A 24382-nucleotide genomic window follows, 5' to 3' on the forward strand; every position below is an offset into this window, starting at 1 on the left:
ATATAATTGAGACAATTAAGACAAGTAATTTAGTTTTTTTATATTTAAGTTTATTTGAGAATTTAATTTAAGACCATATTCATGAACTTGGTGTAAACCTAATATGCTTTAAAAAAAACAAAAAACTATATATATATATATAGAGATTACTCTTTCTCTTTCTGTTATTCAGTTAAATCTGAGCAGCGTAGAGCTAAATGGAAGGGAACCAATTAAACCAAAATTCAGTAAACAAGAACTAAAGATGAGTGCGGAGGAAACAGCCCGTTTTAATCTTTTTAATCACTTTTAATCCTGTTTAAATTAGACATTAATTCTGTAACTTTTAAAACGGATCATTTTAGAGGCTGAATTCTGAACTCTTGCAGTCTAAGACGAGTGTTAGGAAACTAGTAAAAGTTTTATAAAGTTGTTTTTAGAATTTTAGAGTTAAGACACTTAAGATTTTTTGAAGAAAAAATATCTTGACTTTTTTTTCCTTAAGTATAAAAAAAGAAAAAAGGACACTTTTGTAAATGCAGCCTATTGAGTTGTAATTTCATGCAGTTTTGAGAAGCGTCTTAAGAAAGAAATGACTAGATGTGCTTTTTCTCAACTTTAAACTTAAGAAAATAGAAGATTATTTAATAAATCTCAACAAAAAAGAAAATGTATCTTAAAATATTTTATGTTCTCAATTAAAGTACTGTTGGAGATCCTTTCTAAGTTAAATTGTAGCTTCATGTGATTTGGAGAGCTTCATCTGAGAACCCCACTGCTGACATGCTGACTGCTCCCTCTGTTTGGCTTCAGCGAATAAAACTGAAGTAAAGTCAATAAAAATCACCCAATAAATGAGTAAGTAGAGTTACAACATATGGGCTTGTTTTACACTGCCGCAAAACTGTCTCTCCCTTTAATCGCTGCTTGGACCTCATTTGATTAATAACACGCTGTGACAGTTCTGCACTTTTAGACTAAATTAAAATCTCTGCCTCTCCGGCCCTCCCTTTCCTCCCTTTCCAAGACGGCTTCAATTCCTGTTATGGATTCGCCCCCATAATAACAAACACTGATTGTTCCCATTTCCGGCGCGCTCACGATCGCGGCTGAGCTGTTGCCTTTCATTTGAAAGAGGATGGGCAGGAACTGCTAGAAATCAGATTTGATCAGGAAAAGAGGAAGGAGCGATGGCACCGGACTTTAATTCCTCCTCTTCTTTCATGTCCTCTGTGCTCTCGTCCCTTTCCCGTTGGTTCTCGCTCTGCTTTTGCCTTTTTGCAGTTCCTTCCCTCGCCGGTATCCTCTGTTCTAATGTAGCGTGCACTGCCAGATAAATCGGCCAACTCGCGCTCAGTACTATACAAGGAATCTGCATCTGCTGGTGTAGTCGATTTCCACGGACCATCATTTTGATGTAGAACCGATGAGAGCAGAACACCTGCCGGCTCAAAACGCTGGTAAGACTTTTTCGACACATTTTAAAGAGGCCCCAGAATGTCAAACTTTATTTTCTTTGGCACTGACTCTTAAAATGAGGATCCGGTTCTTTCCGAGTCTTTACGGTTCTTCTATGGTATCTAGCACCTCTATTTTAAGAGCAACAAACCGTGAACCTCAAACACCACTGTCCCTCTTTCCTTCCCGTCAAAAGAAAATCCAAAATAACCCAAACAGAGCTGGAAAACGGGTCAGTTCCAAAACCCTAAAACTGTTACATCAGTCTTGACTCATTATATATATTTACACCCACATTTACTGCTCACCAGTAAAGCCCCAGTCAAAGCTGTGATATGGTAAAAGTCTATGGCCCAAGAATGTGGTGGTGTTGATACCGGAGAGCAGCTCACCATCTCCAGACTCTACAGGAACCAACAACCTCGAGTCCGTGGCTTTTCCTGTGCCAGAGCTCAAACTCCGCACGGGACGGTGGAAGTGGAAGCCAGGGGACACAAAAGGGGATCTGTGCTACGCTAAAAGCTAGCGCTAGGTGACATTACCTTTTTCTTTCCATTGTCCTTCATGAACACACATCAGAAGGGAAAGCACTGGCTTATTTTTTGTTACTGGTAAGACTCCAGAAAGCCACACCCAGGGATGTGAGGCTCAATGGCTATAGTCTCCTCAGCTTGCCAACAGTACATTGCACTGAGAGGACACAATGAGAGGACATCAGCACTATCTGGTAAGGCTCAGGAGAAATTACAGTGTTTTTGTTACAGAGTTAAAACTTTGCTATAATATACAGCGCCGGGGGAAAAAATGAAGACCACCCTACATGATCAGTTTCTCTGGTTTTACTGTTTATAGGCAGTGTGTTTTTTTAGAGAAATTTCCATTGTATTTCATAAACCATGGACAACATTTCCCCTAAATTCCAAATAAAATAATATTTAGACCATTTCTTTATTTGCAGAAATGACAACTGCTCAAAAACAGCTGCTTAAATAATGCAAAGAAATTATGATAATAATTATAATGTACAGAAGTTATTATTGTAATTTAAACACAGTACTAATATCTAAACTTTGAGAGCATTCAGAAATCACTACGGTGAAATAACATCGACTGCCAATCACAGCTTTCCTCTCTCGGCAGGCTCTCGACTAGTCTTTCACGGTACTGTTGGGACTTTATGCCATTTATATTCTGCAAATTCAGCTAACTCAGCTTTGTTTGATGAAATGCCTGGAATAAACTGTCTGCCATACATGTAAAGATGCACATTTAGGAAGAAATATTAAGTGGTCTCTTCATTTTTTCCAGAGCTGCATATGTGAGTTCCATTAGCTGTTCTTAGACACAAACCAGCCAATCAAAGCAGATCTTTCTTACTAATAACAGGGTGGTAAATAGGACTGTAAAATGATCTCTGAGCACGTTTTGCCTCACCTAAGACACACATTCATTATTTAACCGTCAAACAACAGCTTAACAACTCAAGAAGTGCAATCGTTGGTTCCTTTACCCTCACTGAGAACATTCTTACATGAAATGCTGAGGAGCTGGTGGAGATCAGGGTGCGAGGAATGACTCAGACTCGGCGTGTGTAACAATCATATAATTTATTTAAATATACTTTCTTTTAAATATATATATATATATATATATATATGTATCCCATCACTTAAACAATATATCGGTCACACACACACACACACAGGGTATACTCGGTATAGGGATTTTTATGTCTCCGCTTTTGTACAGTATTTACACACTGACTGACCTCTGGTCTGAACCTCTATACATCATGTACACCAAAATAGATGGACTATATTCACTAATCCACAGTCATTCAAGCACTGTCACAGAGATTAACAGCGAACATGTGCCGGATTCTCGCACACAGACCCACACGTACACACACGGGGGGAAATAACAGAAAGCATCATGCAGAAAAATAAGTTAAAGGTGGCTTTCAGTGGTGAAAGCAGAAAAAGCACTGGCGGTGAATCAGACACCTTTTTTCTTTTCTTTTTTGGCCACAATGTGAAGTACAACCCCACCAAGGCATGTCGCAGAAAGCGGAAACGATGGCCGAGAAGCGTCGCTATCTTATTACAACAAAAGACGACGTGAAGGCAACCCCTGCTCTCGCGCTGAGGCAGGCCCACTCAGGCCCACAGGTGAAGTGCGCACTGAATGTCCTTTTGAATGTGCAGCTTCACACAGTTCCTTCGTCCCTGAGGCTGAGTCCATCTGAGTCCATCTCTCAGGCCAGGGATTAGCAGGCCTACGTCCATTTTTCATTCGTTCGTTCCCTTCCCACACCGCCGCCTGTGAATTCCTCCGTCTGTTCCTTTGTCCGCCTGTCCTCTCAGAGCAGCGGAGCCCATGTTTTGGACATGTTTTGCTGATTGGATGGAATGCTGAGTGTTGGTTTGGATTCTCTGCTCGTATCCAAAAGGCACTTGACGTTTTTTTGTGTTTTTTTTTTTTTTACATTTTTTTTCCTCCTCCGGGTCGCTCTGGTTTGGCTTGAACCTGCTGGAGAGAGGAAGTGAAATTTTGTGTTGTCTCAGACTTGGCTGTACATATACGTGTGTGTGTGTGTGTGTTTGTGTGTATATACTTGGATGCATTTGAGAATTCTTTCTTTTCCAAAGAATCATAAAAAAAAAAAAATTGAAGAGAGAACAGGGTTTTGATACAGGAGACTCCCTCAGCGCTGAGCTAGAAGAATATGCCAGTATGGTATAGCAGTGGAGAACACTTCCATCCATACCTGCTTAAATCGAAGCACGTATGCTGGTCCCACGCTAAGAAACGTGCAGGTGGGGCTGGAGTGAATAGCTACCATCTGCGGCTGTGACGCACTCGTAAAAGTCAAAGGTTCTTCAAAGGTTCTTTTGGCGACGCTAAAGAAGAACCGCTTTTGCCTTCATAAAGAAGCATGTTTGTAATAGAGATCGAGAGGTGTGTGTGAAGAACCTTTTTTTTTTTGGACCCCACACTCATAACTACATGTAATTAACGACAGTTTCATAGGCCCTAGAATAGAGCCCTGTGGGACTCCACAGGACATAGTAGACCAAATGGTCATAATGAATTATAAAGCTGGGGGGTAAGGGGTTCTTCACCCTCACACATCTTTATTACAAACATGGTTTGGGTTATGGGAGTAAAAATGGTTCTTCTGTGGCATCACTCAAACTTATTTTTAAGAGTGGATGACCTGCAGAGTGTATCACAGCTGCAGATGGTAGTTAGATGGTAGCCTTTGATTTAAGACTGTGTTCCTACCATTTGTTTTGATCACCATCACTTAAATCTACAGTATATGATCTAAAACTCTGTGAGGTAACTGTGAGGTACGTGCCATTCCACGATATATAGGATAGTGTGGTAGTGTTATAAGGGCCCTTTAAACGTTAAGATGGACTGTTTTATTTAGGGTAAGCAAACTTATTAAGGTTGCCTAAGCTTAAAATCTACAATCAGACAACTTTAGACACAAGACAATAATTCCAGCAGCATAAGTGATGTTAAAATGAACATTTAATCTCTTATACAATTATTTTTTATTTGTTACTTAGTTTAAATGTTTTTTAAAAACTAAATGTAAATTTGAAATTTTATTTAAAATATGTTAATAAAAAAACAATAAAATGTAACTTTTTTCATTTTATTTATTTATTTATTCTTATAAATATTAAAAAAATAATTGAAAACCACAACATTTGAAAGTAAAGAGCCAACAAACTAAAATCCAGCAACTGAGCTATTAAAATTGATTCTTTGCTTTACTCACAGTGGCGTGTCTTCAGTTTTGTAAGAACCTCTTCTTTTTCTGTATTACATTATTTTATTATTTGGTCATATGGTGCATTTGCCCCACTGTAACCACTGTGCAGTTAATTATTTATTCCATTATTAAATGGATTTATGTATTGTATCTTATATTTTGTCATCTTGTCAGGCTGTGAAAATGTTTGATTTGGCTTCATTTATTTTTTAAAGATTAATTTAAAGGAACAACAACCAGTGTGAATGTTTTTAATTTAAATGCATATTCAATGCAAGTCAGCTTATCGCTGCAACTTAAAGTAGCTGAATGCAATCATTAGAAGAGAGGTGTCCACAAAAATTTGGACAGTGGACTGGCGCTGGGGCCCTCAAGACGGAGAACTGATACAGCCCTGCCGAAGCCAATGGTTACTGCTCTGTGCGATCACAAGGCCTGTACATAAACTCCTGCAAGCCGGCCGGTCATACAGTGCAAATGCAGTAATACTCTGACAGAAGCACTTTGTGTCAAAAACAGGACTTTCAACCTCCTTTTTTTATTTCTTTTTTTTTTTTTGCTCCATAGAAGTCTCGAGCAGTGGGTTCTTTCAAACATCTCGACAGTCTTTCTCAATCCAGGTCTCGGAGCTCCACAGAGTTGTAATGCCTTCCCTACACGCCTGATTCAACGATCAGCTAATTATCAAGGCCAGCCTGAGCGGAACTGTCTGTGTTAGAGCAGGGTGAACAGTAAGCTCTGCAGAACAGTAGTGTCCCACAACATAGACGGAGAACCTCTGGAACCTCTGGAACCTCTAGTCTAGACGTTATTACTTACAGCAGAGGTTCTCCACCCACATCCTGGAAAGCCCTTGCCCTTGCATCAGCATTTTTTTTTTAAACACCTGTTTTGTGTCAGGTACACCAAATTGACAAAAGTATTGGGACACCTAATCATGCATTGTTTCTTTTGAAACAAAAGTGTGTTAAATGTCTCTACAGTTCAGGGAAGAAGGCTGTTTAGTAGATTTTGGAGGAGAATTGCTGTGAGGATTTGATTGCACTCAACAACACAAGCATTTGTGAGGTCAGGATGTTGGACGATCACCACCCCATCATCACCATCCCACCTAACTCCCCAGATTATCCCAAAAGTATTGAATGGAGCACCGCTATCATTTTGGAGGAGCATTGCTGTGAGGATTTGATTGCATTCAGCGACAAAAGCGAGAATTAGTGAGGTCAGGGTGTTGGATGATGATCACCAAGATACCAAGATATTGAACGGGGCACCATCCATCCATCATTCCAGAGAACACAGTTCTCCCACTGCTTCACAGCTCAATGCTGGGGGGCTTTATATACCCCTCCAGCCCATGCCAGGCATTTGGCATGGTGCCAATAGGTTCATGTTTATCAGTATAGACCCTAGGCACGTCCACAGCTGTCTGGTGTAGACGACAAATCCTCATTACACGTTCAGTGCTGTTCCCCAGATGTAAAATGGCTCTTAATGGTTCCGTTGACCCAAATGAGCTGAAACAAGCAAGCATTTGAATCGCTACCTGGTGATGTTAGCTCTCTAGGCACCTCGGACTTCCTGCCAGCCGAGTGAGAAGGCGTGCACATCTTTTATAATCTAGAGACAAAAGAGCGTACAACAAAAGACACTGAGTGCAGGAGAAATCTGTTTTCCCTATTAAAGGTTTGAAGTTACACTTTCAGCACAAACACATCAAAAAGTGCAGAGTAAGCATGCTGAACTTTAGACCGCAAAAAAGAGTGGAAAAACACCACTGCACATATGTTGCATGGTCAGTTTGAGGAAGTCTGAGAGTCGGACTTCACCAGATACACTAGAAGTTTTACCTTACTGAGCTGCTTTTTTTGCATCTGACAGATGCAAATGCTACCTTTGACCTGACCTTAAAACCCATGTTCCTGACCAGTAGGCTTGGTACTAGGCTGGTTACTGTACCATATGTGCGATATAGGGCTGGGCCTGTCTATGCTCTTAACAATAAAGCTGCTTTAAATGGTTCTTTGAGAAATACCATAGAAGAACCGCATGTGGACAAAAGTATTGGGACACTTGCTCATTCATTGTTATAAGAGCTTATCCTGCCTAAGTTCTGTCTTTACTGTCCAGGGAAAAGGGCTTTCTACTGGATTTTGGAGGAGCACTGCTGTGAGGATTCGATTGCAACGCCAAGAGCGTTTGTTAGTGAGGTCAGGATGTTGGATGATCATCATCACTCCTCCTTATCATCCCCAACTCAACCCATCCATCCTTTCAGAGAACACAGTTCTGCTGCTCCACAGCTCAGCGCTGGGGGGATTTATACACCACGTCTAGGTGTATGGTGCCAATAGGTTCATGTTTATCTGCTCCAGAGAGTCCCATTCTATCGGCAGTACTTCTTCACAAGGACTAGACAAGCTGTGTGTGTGAGAGTGTGTGCATTTGCACATCTGTGTCAGCAATGGTGCAACTTAAAGTACACAGTGGACATTATTAGTGTCATGTCTCCGGTACTCACATGCAGGGATGGTGCAGTCTCTGGTATTGTGGTAGAGCCTGTAGACATGCTTTCTGCACTTTGGACTGAAGTACAGAGGCCCTGTGGACAAGCAGGAAAGCTGGTCAGGAAGGGAACAGTCTGAAAGGCCACAGACCGGCTCACACATTTCTCAGCTGCTCTAGCTTAGACATTTCTTAACTACGCTCTTCTTCTTAGTGAGACATCCTAATGTTAATGGTACACCACCCAGTATGATTAATGATTACTGGCTTCTAATGAGAGCTTCGAGACCCTACACACTGTGCTTCTTCCTGATGCACAGTTTAAGACATGGGGTCAACATGGTCAACCTTTCTGACCTACAAAAGCAACGTGAATGAGCCATGTGGCCCCTGAACTTCAAATTAAGGATGACTCTGGACTTCCTATATATTGAGCACTATATATTGACTGGCTGAATCATACATGTCTCTCTGTTAGACATGGAGAGCACTGCTTGAGTGCAGAAGTCACTATTGTCGTGGCCTAGGCAGTATTTCAGTATCCCTTTTGTCCGAGCCGCTCTCAGAAAGTCCGATAAATTGCTTTTGGTGCATTTACTGGAACGCTCTGCAGCCACATAATCACTGAATGATGGTCTGATAAGAAATTATATGATATGACCATTTTCATTAAAGTCACATGGCCACCAAATCGTATGGTCATCTGATCCACATATGAAAGTCTGATGTAAAAAGATCCAAACACAGCTCTGGAAAAAGAAAATCACATCTGTCATATTACTGATTGGTCAGGAATTGGTCAGGAATCAGATGTTCAGTCCCTATTTCATTGATGTACAGTGAATTTAACCAATAGTATGGTCTGTGTGCCAAAAACACCAGCCCACCAGCCTAATATTGCATAGGCCCCCCTTATACCGCTACAACAGATCTGAGCATTTGAGGCACGGACCCCACAAGACCTTTGAAGGCGTCCTGTGGTATCTGGCACCAAGACTAATGTTAGCAGCAGATCCTTTAAGTCCTGTAAGGTGGGCAGGGCCTCTATAGATCGTATCAATGAGCCTTAGGTGGCCATGGCTCTTTGGTACTTTTCTGTAGCACGTTTGGTAGGTACTGACCACTGCATACCAGAAAACCCCTACAAGACCTGCCTGGTGTTTTGGAGATGTTCTGACCCAGTCAGTCGTCTAGACATTTGGTTCTTGTCAAAGTGGCTCAGATCTTTCTGCTTCTAACATCTTCATCACCTTCAAGAACTGACTGTTGTTCACTTGCTGCCAGATAGATCCACCCCTTGACAGGAGTCACTGTGGATGAAGATCATCAACGTTTTTACGTGACCTATCAGTGGTGTTATTGTTGTGGCTGATTGGTGTATATTGACAGATGCTGTAATTTCTTTTTTATTGCTTGTCTGCTATTATATGAGCAGCAGCTCATCCTTCAAGAACAATAAGAGCATTTATCAAGTGTCGGCTATTAGAAATGTTTAAAAAAGAGATGATGTGCTGCTAGAAGAGAAGGAAACCATGCTGCGTTCCCATGTTTTAGTGCAGACCTTCAAATAAATGTGCTCGAACCAGGGTTCAACTTGGAAGTAGGTCTAAACCCCCTGAGGACTACAGTTCAGTTGTTTGGCACCTGAGTACAGGTGGAGTGTTCACACCTGAAGAATTTTGGAGCAGAAATGTTATTGGTCCTCACCAAAAAAGGTAAGTTCTTGTAAGACAGGTGTAGAACTTTGTCCTTGATCCTCTTTATCATCTTGATCCTGTTTACACCTGCTCATCTCATACTTCTCCAGTATCAGGATTCAAATTTGGGTGGTGCTAATCCATCTAAGAATGTAGATGTAGTTGTAAACCCCTGATTTGCGTATTAAGTCCCATCTAGCAATCTGACTTCAGTCTGAATGACAGAAGGCAGTGTATCTGTTTACAGGCCAACAACCTATATTTTAAATGAGAGAACCGGATGTGCTGACCGCATCAGATTCAAAACCCTGACGCTGGCCTACAAAGCCCAGAATGGAGCAGCCAGCCCCTCCGTACTTGATGGCAATGGTCAAAAGCCTGATCTGCACCAAGAGCCCTTCCAGCTTCAAGTACAGCTCGGCTTGACCCGCCATCCCTCAAAATCCACGGAAGACGAGCGTCCAGGCTTTTTCTGTCCTGCACCGAAGTGGTGGAACGAGCTTCCCCTGGGTGTCCGAACAGCAGAGTCCACCGCTCACTGTCGTCAAACCCAGACTGAAGACCCTCCTCTTCTGAGAGTACTTGAGCGAATAGCAGAGTGGTCTCCTTACTGACTTGTGTTTAGTAGAGTCTAAACTTAGAGGATCTTTGAATTTTAGTCTATTGAAACTAGCTGAGGTTTTTCTTGGGTAAATAGCAAAGCACTTTAGTAAGTCGCTCTGGATAAGAGTGTCTGCTAAATGCCTTAAAAGTTAATGTAAATGTAAATTAATGTAAACAGAGTCTTTACTTTTTTCGTATCCAGCCTCACCTGTTAAGTGTTTTAAAAACTTTTCCTTCTTCCTGAGGTCTCTGGGGAAGATTTCTGCAAAGAGACAGAAAGACAGAAAGAGTTGGGTCAAATGTCAAATCCTAGATCAGCTGACCGCCAGGACGGAGCAATGACCCTGAAGCCCAGAATTGGGCCCCCAGCCAATTTCCCACCATCACCGTGCTCTGACTAAGCCCATAGTAGCAGATTTGGCTTTAGTTCAGCACCTAATTACCAACAGGCCACACTTTCTGCCCTTTATTGAACACGCTGTGTTCAGTGGACCACTGTGGTCCAGGTCCTGGCTGAGGTGGTGATTATTATTCATCATTTTCAGCATTTTATTTAGGCAAATGTTGGTTTTACGAGCTTGACCTACATGATGCTTTGAGAGAGGATTTTTTTTGTGACTAGAAATGAATCCATAAACTGAATTTAGGTTCTAGACATTTATTTATTTATTTATTTATTTATCCAAACGTGGACCTGTTATAAGTGAAGGTCTTTGTTTAGAGGTTCGTAAGTGGCCTAAACTCATACTCGGGTATAAGTGTAGTTACTTCGTTAAAATGCTGACTGCACTTGAGTAGAATTATTTGGAAGTTTATTTGGCTCTATTCTTCTCTTTTTTATGCACTTGAATGCTAAGAAGGCTAAGTTGTAGCACAGATGCAGAATATACAGCTCTGGACAAAAATAAGAGACCACTTCTTAAAGCTTAAAGCTGAGTTTCCTGAATTTGCAGAATATAAATGGCATAAAGTCCCGACAGCAATGTGAAAGACTACTGGAGAGCCTGCCGAGACATGAGAGCTGTGATTGGCAGTCGAGGTTATTTCACCATAGTGATTTCTGAATGCTCTCAAAGTTCAGATATTAGTACTGTGTTTTCAATAATAACTTCTGTACATTGTAATTATTATCATCATTTATTTCCATTATTTGAGCAGCTGTTTTTGAGCAGTTGTCATTTCTGCAAATAAATAAATGCTCTAAATATTAATATTTTATTTGGAATTTAGGAGAAATGTTGTCCATGGTTTATTAAATACAGCACCAGTGTTAATTTCCCTTAAACACACTGCCTATAAACAGTAAAACCAGAGCTGTACATAAAATGAAACACATAAAAGAAGTATGTAGTAAATAGATGAAAACATAACTGCAGAAAAATCAGGCTTTTCCTCACAAATATGCTTAACTCAAACCAGAGTTAGATTCAGGTATCCCACTGTCCTCTATTTCTAATATCAAATCGAGCTTACTGATCGAGCTGAGAACCTGTGTACTTCAAGAACAAGAATTAAAGACAGACTAACACAAACCATGCACACTATATGTTTTTAAAAAGATGCCCCATAAATATTTGATAAACATATTTGACAAAAAAGTATGAAGAACCCTTTATAAGTCTTTATAACATAATGGTTTTATATGGGTGTAAAACATCTTCTTTAAAGAGCCTTTAAACTATGTGGGATCACTTTTACAAAAGTGGTTCCTTAAAGAATCTTTTTCTATTAAGACTGTAGGTGGATCAAGTCCATGTGTGTAATCAATCCCCTCCTCTGTGTTTCACTTTTGGTCATAATTTGAACCTGGCAGCTGTCCATTATGTTGTATCAGACGACCATATATATATATATATATATATATATACACGGAAGACGAGCGTCCAGACTTTTTTCTGTCCTGCACCGAAGTGGTGGAACGAGCTTCCCCTGGGTGTCCGAACAGCAACGTCCAACACTCGCTGTCTTCAAACCCAGACTGAAGACCCTCCTCTTCTGAGTGGTCACCATACTGACTTGTGTTTAGTCGTGTCTAAACTTAAAGGATCTTTGAATTATTAGTCTATTGAAACTAGCTGAGGTTTTTCTTTGGCAAATAGCAAAGCATTTTATATATATATATATATATATATATATATATATATAGTGGACTTTGTTTTAAATATTAAATATACATTGCCCCCCCCCCCCCCCCCCAAAGTTATACAGGGTTTCAGAAGCATAGATATATATATATATAATATGTGTATTATATAATTAATATGTGTATTATATAATGAAATTTAGTAAGTATTTAAAGTAAAATGTGTGTATCCAATTATAAAAAGCTGTATTTTTCATTTACAAACGGACCATGCTGTTTTTGTTATTTGAGTAACTCCTACTTTTTTCTCAATTTTTCTGCCTAATTTAGTCATTAAGATTCAGTGTGGTTTGATTAGAAATGCAGCATTTTATAGAAACCCCTTCCGAACTGCTGGCTGTGATGGGAACCAGATGTCTCAAGGCTTTAATGAGTTTATAGTGCTGAGATAAACCTTTGGTCTGAACACGTTTTTATAAATTTAAGTCAAAGAGGAGGGGAACATGTAGGGCGTTGTAGGGCAATATAGTCCAAAAAGAAGACACATGTTTTCAGGTTTACCACTATTTTACCATCATCATCAACATTCCATATAAAACCCTGAGAACACGTGTAGGCTCACTGGTGGCTTTGGATAGCAAACAGAACGGCTACATTTGCGATGCCTGCTTCTTATAATCACCACTGTACAGAAATCTGAGACTCTACATTTCTCATAAATGAACTTTTGCTTACGTCTCAAGGAATTAATTATGCAGAGATTTTCAATGATCAGAATCTGACTTTAAAGCTGATTGGTTTAAATTAAATCTGCTCTTATTGGCTGACCTGCTGTATATTTTGCCTCATTCAAAAGGCAGTCCAGGTTAAAGCAGACCCAAAACAGTAGGATTTACCACGTTGACTTTTGGCTTGAGACTATTTCATTGGTGTAACAGCGTTTCTCGGCCTCTCTACCGGCATAAATAAAGGAATAGCACTTAACAGCCTTCATTTCCTATGCTGATAGATGGAGGATGTACACTATAAATCCTTCTTATAGGGGTCTTCAGATACACTCACTCACACAGGTGTTCAAATGGCAACACATAGCTTATAGAGTTATACAGAGCTTATACAGAGTATAATTTCCATAGAGTGGGACACTCTAGCGCAGTGGTGCCCAACCACCAATCTACCTTCAACCCAGGGAGGGCTTGTTAAGATACAGCTGATTAGCTGTACCTGGTGAGGAGGGTAAACACTAAGATGTGCAGGACAGGGTGTCATCCAGGACCAGGGATGGGAACCACTGCTCTAGAGCAGCCACACTTGAGCCTAGGGTCACTACCCCCAGTGCCAAACATCAGCTAGGGGGGTAGAAATTCTCCTAGGATTGAGCTGGAGTGAGGTACTGGAGCTCCATCCACTACTTGTGGGATAAGCTGGAGTTGCAGAACTAATCATCCAAAATCAGTACCTGACCTCACTAATGCTCTTGTGTAGCTGAACGCAATCAAATCCTCACAGCAATGTTCCATTGGCTGAGTACTTGATTTCAGAAGAAACGCTGGATAAGCAGACGTCTACAAACTTTTGAAGAGTATGTTCCACTGTGGTTCAACAGGGAGCTCAGAACTTGGTTGGCACTCTACCCACCTCACCGGTTCTCTTACCGAGTATCTGTTCCCCGTTCTCCGTCTTCAGCCCGTGCCCGCTCCTGGAGACGTCCTCGTGCTCCAGCTTGTGCTCCTTCTCCGAGGTGGACTGTGTAATCCGCTCAAGAAGGGTGTCACGGCACGGTGCGCACTCCTCTCCATTCCCACCCTCCTTGGGCCGGCCGCTCACTCGCTGAGACAGAAGTAGCAGCACCAGCACCACAACGAGGGGAACCCGTAGAGCACACATCTCTGAACTGCTGTGGTAAGGGCAGAACCACAGGGCAGTGGAGCTACGAAGGCCTTGTGCACTCTGTGCAGAGAGAGAGGGAAGGAGAAGAGCGAGTTAGTGAGAGCAGTGGAGATCCTACAGCTGGAGTCATTAACCAGCATAATAAAGGGATGCTGAGGAGCCCATGTTCGGGACAGATGAGGTTTGAGTGGTTTTATGTACCCCCCAAAAAAATCCAGCAATGCTAATTTCTGTTGGCATCAATATGGGATTCTAGTACTATGTTAGCGATTAGCTGTACCAGGTGTGCAGGACAGGGTGCCGGGTGCAGAACTAGGGCTAGGAACCAATGAGCAATGGAGATCCTACAGCTGGAGTCATAAACCAGCCCAGTAAAGGGATGTTGGAGGGATGTTGGTTTTAGTACTATGTTAGCGATTAGCTCACAACAGTGCACAAATCATTTTTCTGGGCAATCAAGATTGAACATGGTCGTTTTAAGCCTGTAAAACATCCCATGTTTTATTTGAAGCTTATAACAGACATAATAACATGTATTTTATCTTGGATGAAGCATTTCTAGAGTAACTTTAGACCTCCTGCTGCTGTTTTCCATTTCCTGAGAGAAATCTGGCTAGGCTACCACTCGTATTCAAGGACAGTGATGTACCCAGGACTGTATTTGCTTGTATTTATTAAATCCAAAGAACCATTTTTGTAAAAAGGGATGTGTGTGAAGAACCATTCAATGGTTTAAAGAAGTGGATTTCCCCATTTAAAGGTTCTTCACACTCACATCTTTTAAAAATAGCTCTGTATGAAAGGAAAATGGTTCTTCCATGGCTCAAACAACCATCTGCAGCACCTCCATTGATAAAAGTATATGCTAGCGGTTAATTGGACAAGTTAACCAATGACTATAGAAAACATGGACGCCATGATGTCAGACATGCAACCAAAGTCTGTGCAGTAGAGACCAGAGGCAGAGCCAGACTCGCCCCCTTCTCCCACACCTGAGACCGTATGTCTCAGACCGCCTTCACTGAGCTTCCAGTGCAGAAGCAGAGTGAATTCACCCCTGGATTTCCAGTTTGTCCGGTAAGTGGATGCTCCTACAATAAAAGTGCAGCTCATTGTAAGGTCCACTACAGCTCAGCTCCTCCATATAATCAACAGAAAGGGCTGCATGCAGGTCCTGCAGATGACCAGTCTCTCCCAGCTAAGGCTGTCGATCAATTCATTCCTAAGTGTAGCCCCGCCTTCTCACGACAATAAAAAATGGGCTGATATTAGCACAGGGAAAAATGACTGTTGGAATTTGGGGCCACTGGAGATGGGAAGACAGTTTAGAGGAGGAGAATGAGATGGAAAATGGGTCACTGGGCCTAACCAATGAGTTAGCCTGCTTGGTTCTACATAGATATTACAGAAAGAAAATCTGATTGGACGATACTAATAATATTTACTTTGGGTGTTTCAGGATTTCAGACCTTTTTTTCTGCCCAGTGCAATAAATAAGTAGTTTAAATATGCAGAGGCCTTCTCTGAAGGTTTGTAAGGGGACCCTCTAGGGGACCCCCTCTTTTTATCCCTTAGAATTAAACTCACCTTTTTGATACTGTGCATTTAAGACTAATCTGTGTGAAGACTGAACAGTGACCTCAGGAAAATGAACGTACGCACTACAGCAGACGCTTTCTCCTTAAACAAGTGAAGAAGTGGACCCCTTTATCATGGGCCAGCCTGCTGTCGGCAGGATTCAGGTAGCGTGGGCAGGTCATAAACTCTTGTTTACTCCAGTTTCAGCTGCTGATTCTAGTGGATTCTTTCTAAATGAGCTAAAGACATGCTGTAAATAAGCTCAGTGCAGTTTAAAGGGAAGTAAATACACAAATACATGACATTGCATGACTGCTTTTCTGGAGGACTCTGAATAAACGAGTGATGGGAAATGGTGTAAATAGCTTCATTACCTTAAGAGTTGTTTTTAGTGGGGAATTGAATTAAAGGATGGGATTATCAGTCGGAGCCCCATGTGACCTATAACACACTAACCCATATGAGCTCAGTCCACTCTGGCAGGGATGCTGAATTGCTGCTTCGACACAGCTGAGTCATGTGCTCCAGCGTTTAAACACACTGACTTTGTGAAAGTTCAAAAATGTCCCTAATGCTATTATGGCCCACCAGGTGAGGGGGAGGAGGGGCGGGGGGCTTTTTGTAAATGCAAAGTTGACCTTTTTAACCTTGCATGTTTGTGTGTGTATTCATGTTAAGTATGCTTTGTCATATCATATCATTTCCGACATAAAATTCTTGTTTTTTGTAAATTTTTTATTCAATTTTAGTGACTTTCGCTAGTTTTTGACCCTTGGTTACATCGCCATGCACCAGAGGGCGGGGCAAAGTAATATTAACCTCCCTCTCCCACCACCTGCAGTCTATCACAGAGCCAAACAGCTCAGCTAGACCCCCCCTGATGTCATGTTTCACTCAGAAATAAGAGATGGTAGAGGAGGACAGTGTGCTCTGACTTTTGCTCCACATTCAGCTTCGGTTATACTGTATTTGTAAGGTATTTTTATACTGTAAGGGATTTTATGTCATACTGTATTTGTAAGGTATTTTTATACGGTATGGGATTTTATGTCATACTGTATTTGTAAGGTATTTTTATACTGTAAGGGATTCTATGTTATACTGTATTTGTAAGGTATTTTTATACTGTAAGGGATTCTATGTTATACTGTATTTGTAAGGTATTTTTATACTGTAAGGGATTCTATGTTATACTGTATTTGTAAGGTATTTTTATACTGTAAGGGATTCTATGTTATACTGTATTTGTAAGGTATTTTTATACTGTAAGGGATTCTATGTTATACTGTATTTGTAAGGTATTTTTATACTGTAAGGGATTCTATGTTATACTGTATTTGTAAGGTATTTTTATACTGTAAGGGATTCTATGTTATACTGTATTTGTAAGGTATTTTTATACTGTAAGGGATTCTATGTTATACTGTATTTTTAAGGTATTTTTATACTGTAAGGGATTTTATGTTATACTGTATTTGTAAGGACAGACTGTTACTGGGTCTAAAAGTTACTTTTACTTGGGAAATTCAATAAAAGCATGGCTTTTTGATTCAGGGATCCATATCACACACAGCTGGCATGAGCATCCTTATGCAAAAGTCAATACCCAAGACATGCAAAAGTCACAAACACAAAAGCAGAGCATGTAGAATCATGTGTGGCGCATTAGCTTGCATATGTGTGGTTTGTTTTTTTGGACATGTTAGTTCAAATACAGTCTTATTCAAAGGTTTTGGCACCCCTGGTCATATTGGGTTCAAAGCATAATTACTGTTTATTTGCTAAACTGAACATCGCACATATTTTATGACTTGATAAAGTCTTTTACTCTTTTCAGTCTAAATTCAGTCTTTAATAAACTGAAAAAGTTGAGCAATTTGTGCACTAATGAAATAGATTTAGTCTTTATTAAACTCAGCCTTTGAAACGAGTCAGAGTGATCAGATGGGACTGAGTTCTAACAGAGCCACAGGAAACCCAAATCCATATCACACACTGCCCCATATGAGCTGATGGCCCAGCCCCAGCACACTCGAGTCCACCCCCCCCCCCTTCTTCGTGACGTCACGACTCAATGCACTTCTGTGGAACACTTTGTGAAAGAGATCAAATGAAGCTCTTCCAGACAGAGCTGTCTGATTGGTCTGCTCCTAATGCTTAGTGGTCCTCAGTGATGGAGTCAGGTGTTGTGAGCCATCAGGTAATCTGGGACAATTTGTGGGATATTATTGATCCCTGAATGATGATGATGATGATAATAATAATAATAATAAACAGTAATGACACGTCTTAGTTCCCCAGTTTTTAGTTTTAAGTCATTTTTTGCTCCACCAGTGAGATCTGATATGCTTATTGATCTTATTCATGGACATGAAAATAATAACATGATTAATAAAAATGATAATAATAATAGAAATATGATAATAATGATGATGACAATAATAATAATTGTTATTATTCTAATAATAATTATAATAACGGTTATAGTAACATTTATATTAATACTACTACTACTAATAACAATAATCATAATAATCGTAATAATAAATAAAAGCACGTGCGTTTGTAAACTTACCTAACGCGTCTTTTATTCCAGACAAGTTTCAGATCCGCGCGCTTTTTTAATCGTCTCGTGGCTTTTCCTTCTAAAACTGGGCTAAAAGTCGACGGGGCGCGAGCGCTCAAAGCCGCGTGTCCGGTGTGTCCGGTGTAGCGCGCGCGCGCGGCCGAGCTTGTCCATCCAACTCGGAGATGCGCGCGGTGAGGAAACTCAAGAGCTGCTCGTGACACGGTCTCCTTCTGTCTCGCGCGCTTTTTTATCGTCCCACGTAGACGTAAGAAGAAGAGACGATGATGATGATGGTGATGATGAAGATGATGGTGATGGTGATGATGATGATGATGGTGGTGATGATGGTGATGATCCCTCTCGGGATTTAGTCTACATGGCGCGAGGCTTTAATTAGAAGCAAGTTACGCTCGTGGACATCTCCGCGTTCCCGTTCATCGCGTGCCATGTACTTTCCCCCCCTCTTTATTCTTCTGTGTGCGCGCGCGCAGCCGCACCGTGGTACCGGGAAGCGTCCGGAGTGAAAGTCCCAGCGGCCGCGAGGCGAGTTTCACACACGCGCCGCATCAGAGTGTCATCCCGCCGCCGAACAGCTCAGCAGCCCAGCGGTGACTGGAAGCTCCTGCAGCTGATCTAATTACAGTAACGGCCAAGAGAAACACACACACACACACACACACACACACACACACCGAACACCAAACACTAAATGCTCCACTAAAAGCCACGAAATACTCCAGTAAAATACACCAGTCCTCAGAAAGACACCACACACTCCACAACACACTCAAACACACAGAACCGCACCAAACACCCCACCAAACACTGAGAAATACACCAAACACCCCACCAAACACTGAGAAATACACCAAACACTGCACTAAACACTGAGAAATACACCAAACACTGCACTAAACACACAGAACCGCACCAAACACCCCACTAAACACACAGAACCGCACCAAACACTGCACTAAACACACAGAACCGCACCAAACACCCCACTAAACACACAGAACCGCACCAAACACCCCACTAAACACACAGAACCGCACCAAACACCCCACTAAACACACAGAACCGCACCAAACACTGCACTAAACACACAGAACCGCACCAAACACTGCACTAAACACACAGAACTGCACCAAACACTGCACTAAACACACAGAACCGCACCAAACACTGCACTAAACACACAGAACCGCACCAAACACTGCACTAAACACACAGAACCGCACCAAACACCCCACTAAACACACAGAACCGCACCAAACACTGCACTAAACACACAGAACCGCACCAAACACTCCACTAAATACTCCACTAAACACACTGAAATACACCAAACACTCCACTAAACACACAGAACTGCACCAAACACTGCACTAAACACACAGAACCGCACCAAACACTGCACTAAACACACAGAACCGCACCAAACACCCCACTAAACACACAGAACCGCACCAAACACTGCACTAAACACTGAGAACTGCACCAAACACTGCACTAAACACACAGAACCGCACCAAACACGCCACTAAACACACAGAAATACACCAAACACTGCACTAAACACACAGAACCGCACCAAACACGCCACTAAATACTCCACTAAACACACTGAAATACACCAAACACTCCACTAAACACACAGAACCGCACCAAACACTGCACTAAACACACAGAACCGCACCAAACACTGCACTAAACACACAGAACCGCACCAAACACGCCACTAAACACACAGAAATACACCAAACACTGCACTAAACACACAGAACCGCACCAAACACGCCACTAAATACTCCACTAAACACACTGAAATACACCAAATACTCCACTAAACACACTGAAATACACCAAACACTCCACTAAACACACAGAACCGCACCAAACACTCCACTAAACACTGAGAACTGCACCACACACTCCACTAAACACACAGAACCGCACCAAACACCCCACTAAACACTGGGAAATACACCAAACACTCCACTAAACACTCCACTAAACACTTCACTAAACACACTGAAATACACCAAACACTCCACTAAACACACTGAAATACACCAAACACTCCACTAAACACACAAAAATACACCAAACACTCCACTAAACACTCCACTAAATACTCCACTAAACACACTGAAATACACCAAACACCCCACTAAACACTCCACTAAACACACAGAACCGCACCAAACACTCCACTAAACACTGAGAACTGCACCACACACTCCACTAAACACACAGAAATACACCAAACACTCCACTAAACACTGGGAAATACACCAAACACTCCACTAAACACTCCACTAAACACACAGAAATACACCAAACACTCCACTAAACACACATAAATACACCAAACACTCCACTAAACACTCGGAAAATACACCAAACACCCCACTAAACACACAGAACCGCACCAAACACCCCACTAAACACTGGGAAATACACCAAACACTCCACTAAACACTCCACTAAACACTGCACTAAACACTGGGAAATACACCAAACACTCCACTAAACACACAAAAATACACCAAACACTCCACTAAACACACAAAAATACACCAAACACTCCACTAAACACTCCACTAAACACTTCACTAAACACACTGAAATACACCAAACACTCCACTAAACACACTGAAATACACCAAACACTCCACTAAACACACGGAAATACACCAAACACTCCACTAAACACACGGAAATACACCAAACACTCCACTAAACACACTGAAATACACCAAACACTCCACTAAACACACAGAAATACACCAAACACTCCACTAAACACACAGAAATACACCAAACACTCCACTAAACACTGAGAACTGCACCAAACACTCAAATGTACCCACAGCAAACACACAGACACACACTGAGAACGCAGGCACGCTGAGCTGGAAACACACATACAATAAGCACTGCGAGAAACAGAAAGCACCCAAACACCCAACACACACTGCAATCGCTGAGACAAACACCAGAGTGAAGTTAAGGAGAGAGTGTGAGTCCGAGCCCCGCTCTACACTCCCTCTTCTGCTCGCTTTCACCACTCCCTCAAAACGAAGGACAACACGGACCTGTTGGCTCTGTAGCACTGGCTCCGGTCCCACTCCAGACTCTCACAAAACCAGCACCGAGCCCAGACACTGCCCGACACCCTGCAGCCTTTCAGGCCACGCCGCACTTACATCTGGTAACCATGAGGAGGGTCTCATGTGGGTTTGTGTTGCTATTGACCACCTGGAAGCTCTTAACCTCTTATCTGTGAGATACAGAGCATGAAGTACTCACGAGCGCTCTGCAGGGCTCGCACTTTTAGCATCATAGACTGCTGATGGGGGGGTGGTATCACTCCATGCCCCTCCAAGTCCTGGGGTACAACAGAGGCTTCAGTAGCTGTATTTTTTTTTTACGTGAGCGACAGAGGAACGGCACCAGATACCCATTTGACGCATCTGCCGTTTCTTTGTGTGTAAAAGTCAGTGAATCAGAGTCAACTGTAGTGGTAATTATGGTCAACTCTTGAAGTTGGCAGCATGTACACTGTGAAGGCACCATGTGTTATGAACTGAAGAATTTCCTAAAGACCTCCAAAATGTTTCCCTGCCCTGATTCCAGACTTTAAATGGGCTTGTGCAATTATTTCCATGGACTGTGGAGCGTCACACATCCACACATCCAGAAGGGCTGTCCCTTCCAGAGACAGTTTGGTAAGAGCAAGGCCTAAAATTATCTGTGAAGTAATGAAATTCCTATGAAAACTGTAGAAACCTTCAGACCACATATGTCCTCAGGGTTCACGGATTCATGTACAGCTACATGAATTTGCCTGGTGAAAAAGCCAAGTCATCTAAATGGGAGTTTCTACACTATGCAGCTCTGGAAAGATATCATTAATTTTTTTGTCTTCAATTTGCATCTCTACGTGTCTGGCAGTTTATTTCAGGCATTTTATCAAATAAAGCTGATGTACCTGAATCTGCAGACTATGAATGGCATAAAGTCCCAACAGCAATGTGAAAGACTAGTGGAGAGCCTGCCGAGACAGGAAAGCTGTGATTGGCAGTCGAGGTAATTTCACCATAGTGATTTCTGAATGCTCTTTAGAAGGGGTGTCCACAAACATTTGGACATACAGCTTCAGTTCAGTTCAGATATTCAGAAGGGGTGTCCACAAACTTTTGGACATACAACTCCAGTTCAGATATTCAGAAGGGGTGTCCACAAACTTTTGGACATACAGCTCCAGTTCAGTTCAGATATTCAGAAGGGGTGTCCACAAACTTTTGGACATACAGCTCCAGTTCAGTTCAGATATTAAGAAGGGGTGTCCACAAACTTTTGGACATACAGCTCCAGTTCAGTTCAGATATTAGTACTTCTTTGCATTGTAATTAATATAATCATTACTTTGTATTATTTGAGCTGCTGTTTTTTTCAAACCCCAGTCTCCAACATGATGTTGTAGCTTAGTGGCAGGTAGTGGTGTCTGTTGACCACTGGAGTCCTGGAGAACCAATGTCCTGGAGAACGCTGTAGTGTCCCCTGCTCTAATGCAGATAATTGACCCACCCATGCTTCCCATTTATTTGTAGCACTTTTGTGAGGAGGCTTGCTTAGCAAGCTGTCTAACTGCTACAAAGGGTTCACATAGAAGAACCACGTTTGGCCCCATAAAGGGTGGAAAAAGCCTCAGGTTGGTTAAGAACCTTTACATCAAGCGAATGAGCCTTTAAGGGTTCTTCACGCGACCCTTTGTAGCACCTCATATTTTCAACAGCGAACCATAAACATTAAAGGTTGTAGTTGGGCCTTCTAATACAGTATCCTGACTGACTGCTTTCTGGCACATTTAGTGCCATTTAAGGGTCTACAAACCCATGGACTTCAACTTCACCTACACTGTATGTCCAAATGTTTGTGGACACCCCTTCAAAAGAATGCATTCAGCCACTTGGACTATCGCCCATTGCTGACACAGCCTGTCTAGTCCCTGTAGAGAAGTACTGCAGATAGTATAGGACTTCCTGGAGCAGATAAACATGCACCATGCCTAATGCCAGGTGTGGGCTAGAGGGGTACAAAGCCCCCCCTAGCATTAAGCTGTGGAGCAGTGGAAAAACTGTGCTCTCTGGAATGATGGATGATTGGTGCTCCGTACGATACTTTTGGGATAAGTTGGGGAGTCCTAGGGATGAGGTGGGGTGTTTATCATCCATGCAATCAAATGCAATCAAATCCTCACAGCAATGCTCTTCTAAAATCTAGTAGACATGCTTCTTCTCGGGACAGTAGAGATAGTTACTCCAACAAAAGCAGGATCAACTCTTTTTAATGAACACCCTTGATTTTAAAGATACAATGAATGTCCAAATACTTTTGTCCATATCGTGTAGGTGAACGTGAGTCAGTGGGTTTGTAGACCTTTAAATGGCACTAAAGTTGCCAGAAAGCAGTCAGTCAGGATCCTGTACTAGAAGGCCCAACTACAATCTTTACTGGTATGGTACTCTTAAAATATAAGGTTCTACAAAGGGTTCTTTAAGTGATGCCATAGAAGAACCATGTTTGATTCCATAAAGAACCATGCTTGAAGAACCTTTTAAAGGCTTGAAGAATCATTTAGTTGATGTAAAGGTTCTTCACCAACCTTTTTTGACCCTTTATGGAACCAAGAGTGGTTCTTCTATGGCTCACAGAACCCTTTGTAGCTTCCTCACAAAAGTGCTACAAACAAATAGGAAGCAAGGGTGGGTCAATTATCTGCATTGGAGCAGGGAACACTTCAATGTTCTCCAGGACATGAACAGCGTAAGCGTTGCTGCAGCAGGTTTCACTCATTTCCAGCTAAGGAATAAAACACTAGCAGGCCCAATATTGGTTCTGCTACTCTGAGGTATCACCAGATTGCATGTAAGACTGCTGTACCACACAAATAAGTCCAAATCCGAACAGTTAGTGGAAACGGAGAACTTTGACCATGTATCCCACTGGTATTTGAGGCGACATGTTGTGGTTGTGATGAAATCTCCAACACCATTCAACTAAAACCAGACATGCATGGTTCAAAGCCAGCTTCACTCTTTTTGGCAGTGGTATTCAGTTCAGGCTGGGAGGCTTAGAGATGGTCCTTTCCATGCTCAGACACACCAGCATCAGTTCAACTGTTCACTTTCAGGTTTCATAGGCGTGTTTGAGCTGGGAAACCT

At 41.8% G+C, this 24382-nt stretch overlaps 1 protein-coding gene across 2 annotated transcripts; it reads right to left on the minus strand.

The window, feature by feature from the left end:
• Positions 1-3029: 3029 nt before the first annotated feature.
• On the minus strand, positions 3030-21159 carry alkal2a (ALK and LTK ligand 2a). Of its 2 annotated transcripts, none has more exons than XM_072697446.1 (6): positions 18156-21159; positions 13768-14062; positions 10238-10291; positions 7746-7826; positions 6771-6844; positions 3030-3963 (listed from the first exon to the last, which is right to left on the minus strand). In XM_072697446.1, exons 2-5 carry the CDS (start codon positions 13997-13999, stop codon positions 6780-6782), a joined length of 432 nt encoding a protein of 143 aa, XP_072553547.1. In that variant the 5' UTR covers positions 14000-14062; positions 18156-21159; the 3' UTR covers positions 3030-3963; positions 6771-6779. The 2 variants fall into 2 exon arrangements, with proteins under 2 accessions (XP_072553547.1, XP_072553546.1); XM_072697445.1 differs by having other exon boundaries at positions 3030-3966.
• Positions 21160-24382: the final 3223 nt, after the last annotated feature.

Source organism: Salminus brasiliensis, chromosome 14, assembly GCF_030463535.1.
Source record: "Salminus brasiliensis chromosome 14, fSalBra1.hap2, whole genome shotgun sequence".
NCBI classification, from domain to species: Eukaryota; Metazoa; Chordata; class Actinopteri; order Characiformes; family Bryconidae; genus Salminus; species Salminus brasiliensis.

Excerpts from the sequence above, each read along its gene's own strand:
- alkal2a (XM_072697446.1), bottom strand. The coding sequence starts at position 13,999 with ATGTGTGCTCTACGGGTTCCCCTCGTTGTGGTGCTGGTGCTGCTACTT. Across the intron at positions 7,827-10,237 it reads GTTTTTAAAACACTTAACAG|GGCCTCTGTACTTCAGTCCA; the intron begins GTGAGGCTGGAT and ends GCTTGTCCACAG. Across the intron at positions 6,845-7,745 it reads AGACTGCACCATCCCTGCAT|ATTATAAAAGATGTGCACGC; the intron begins GTGAGTACCGGA and ends TTTTGTCTCTAG.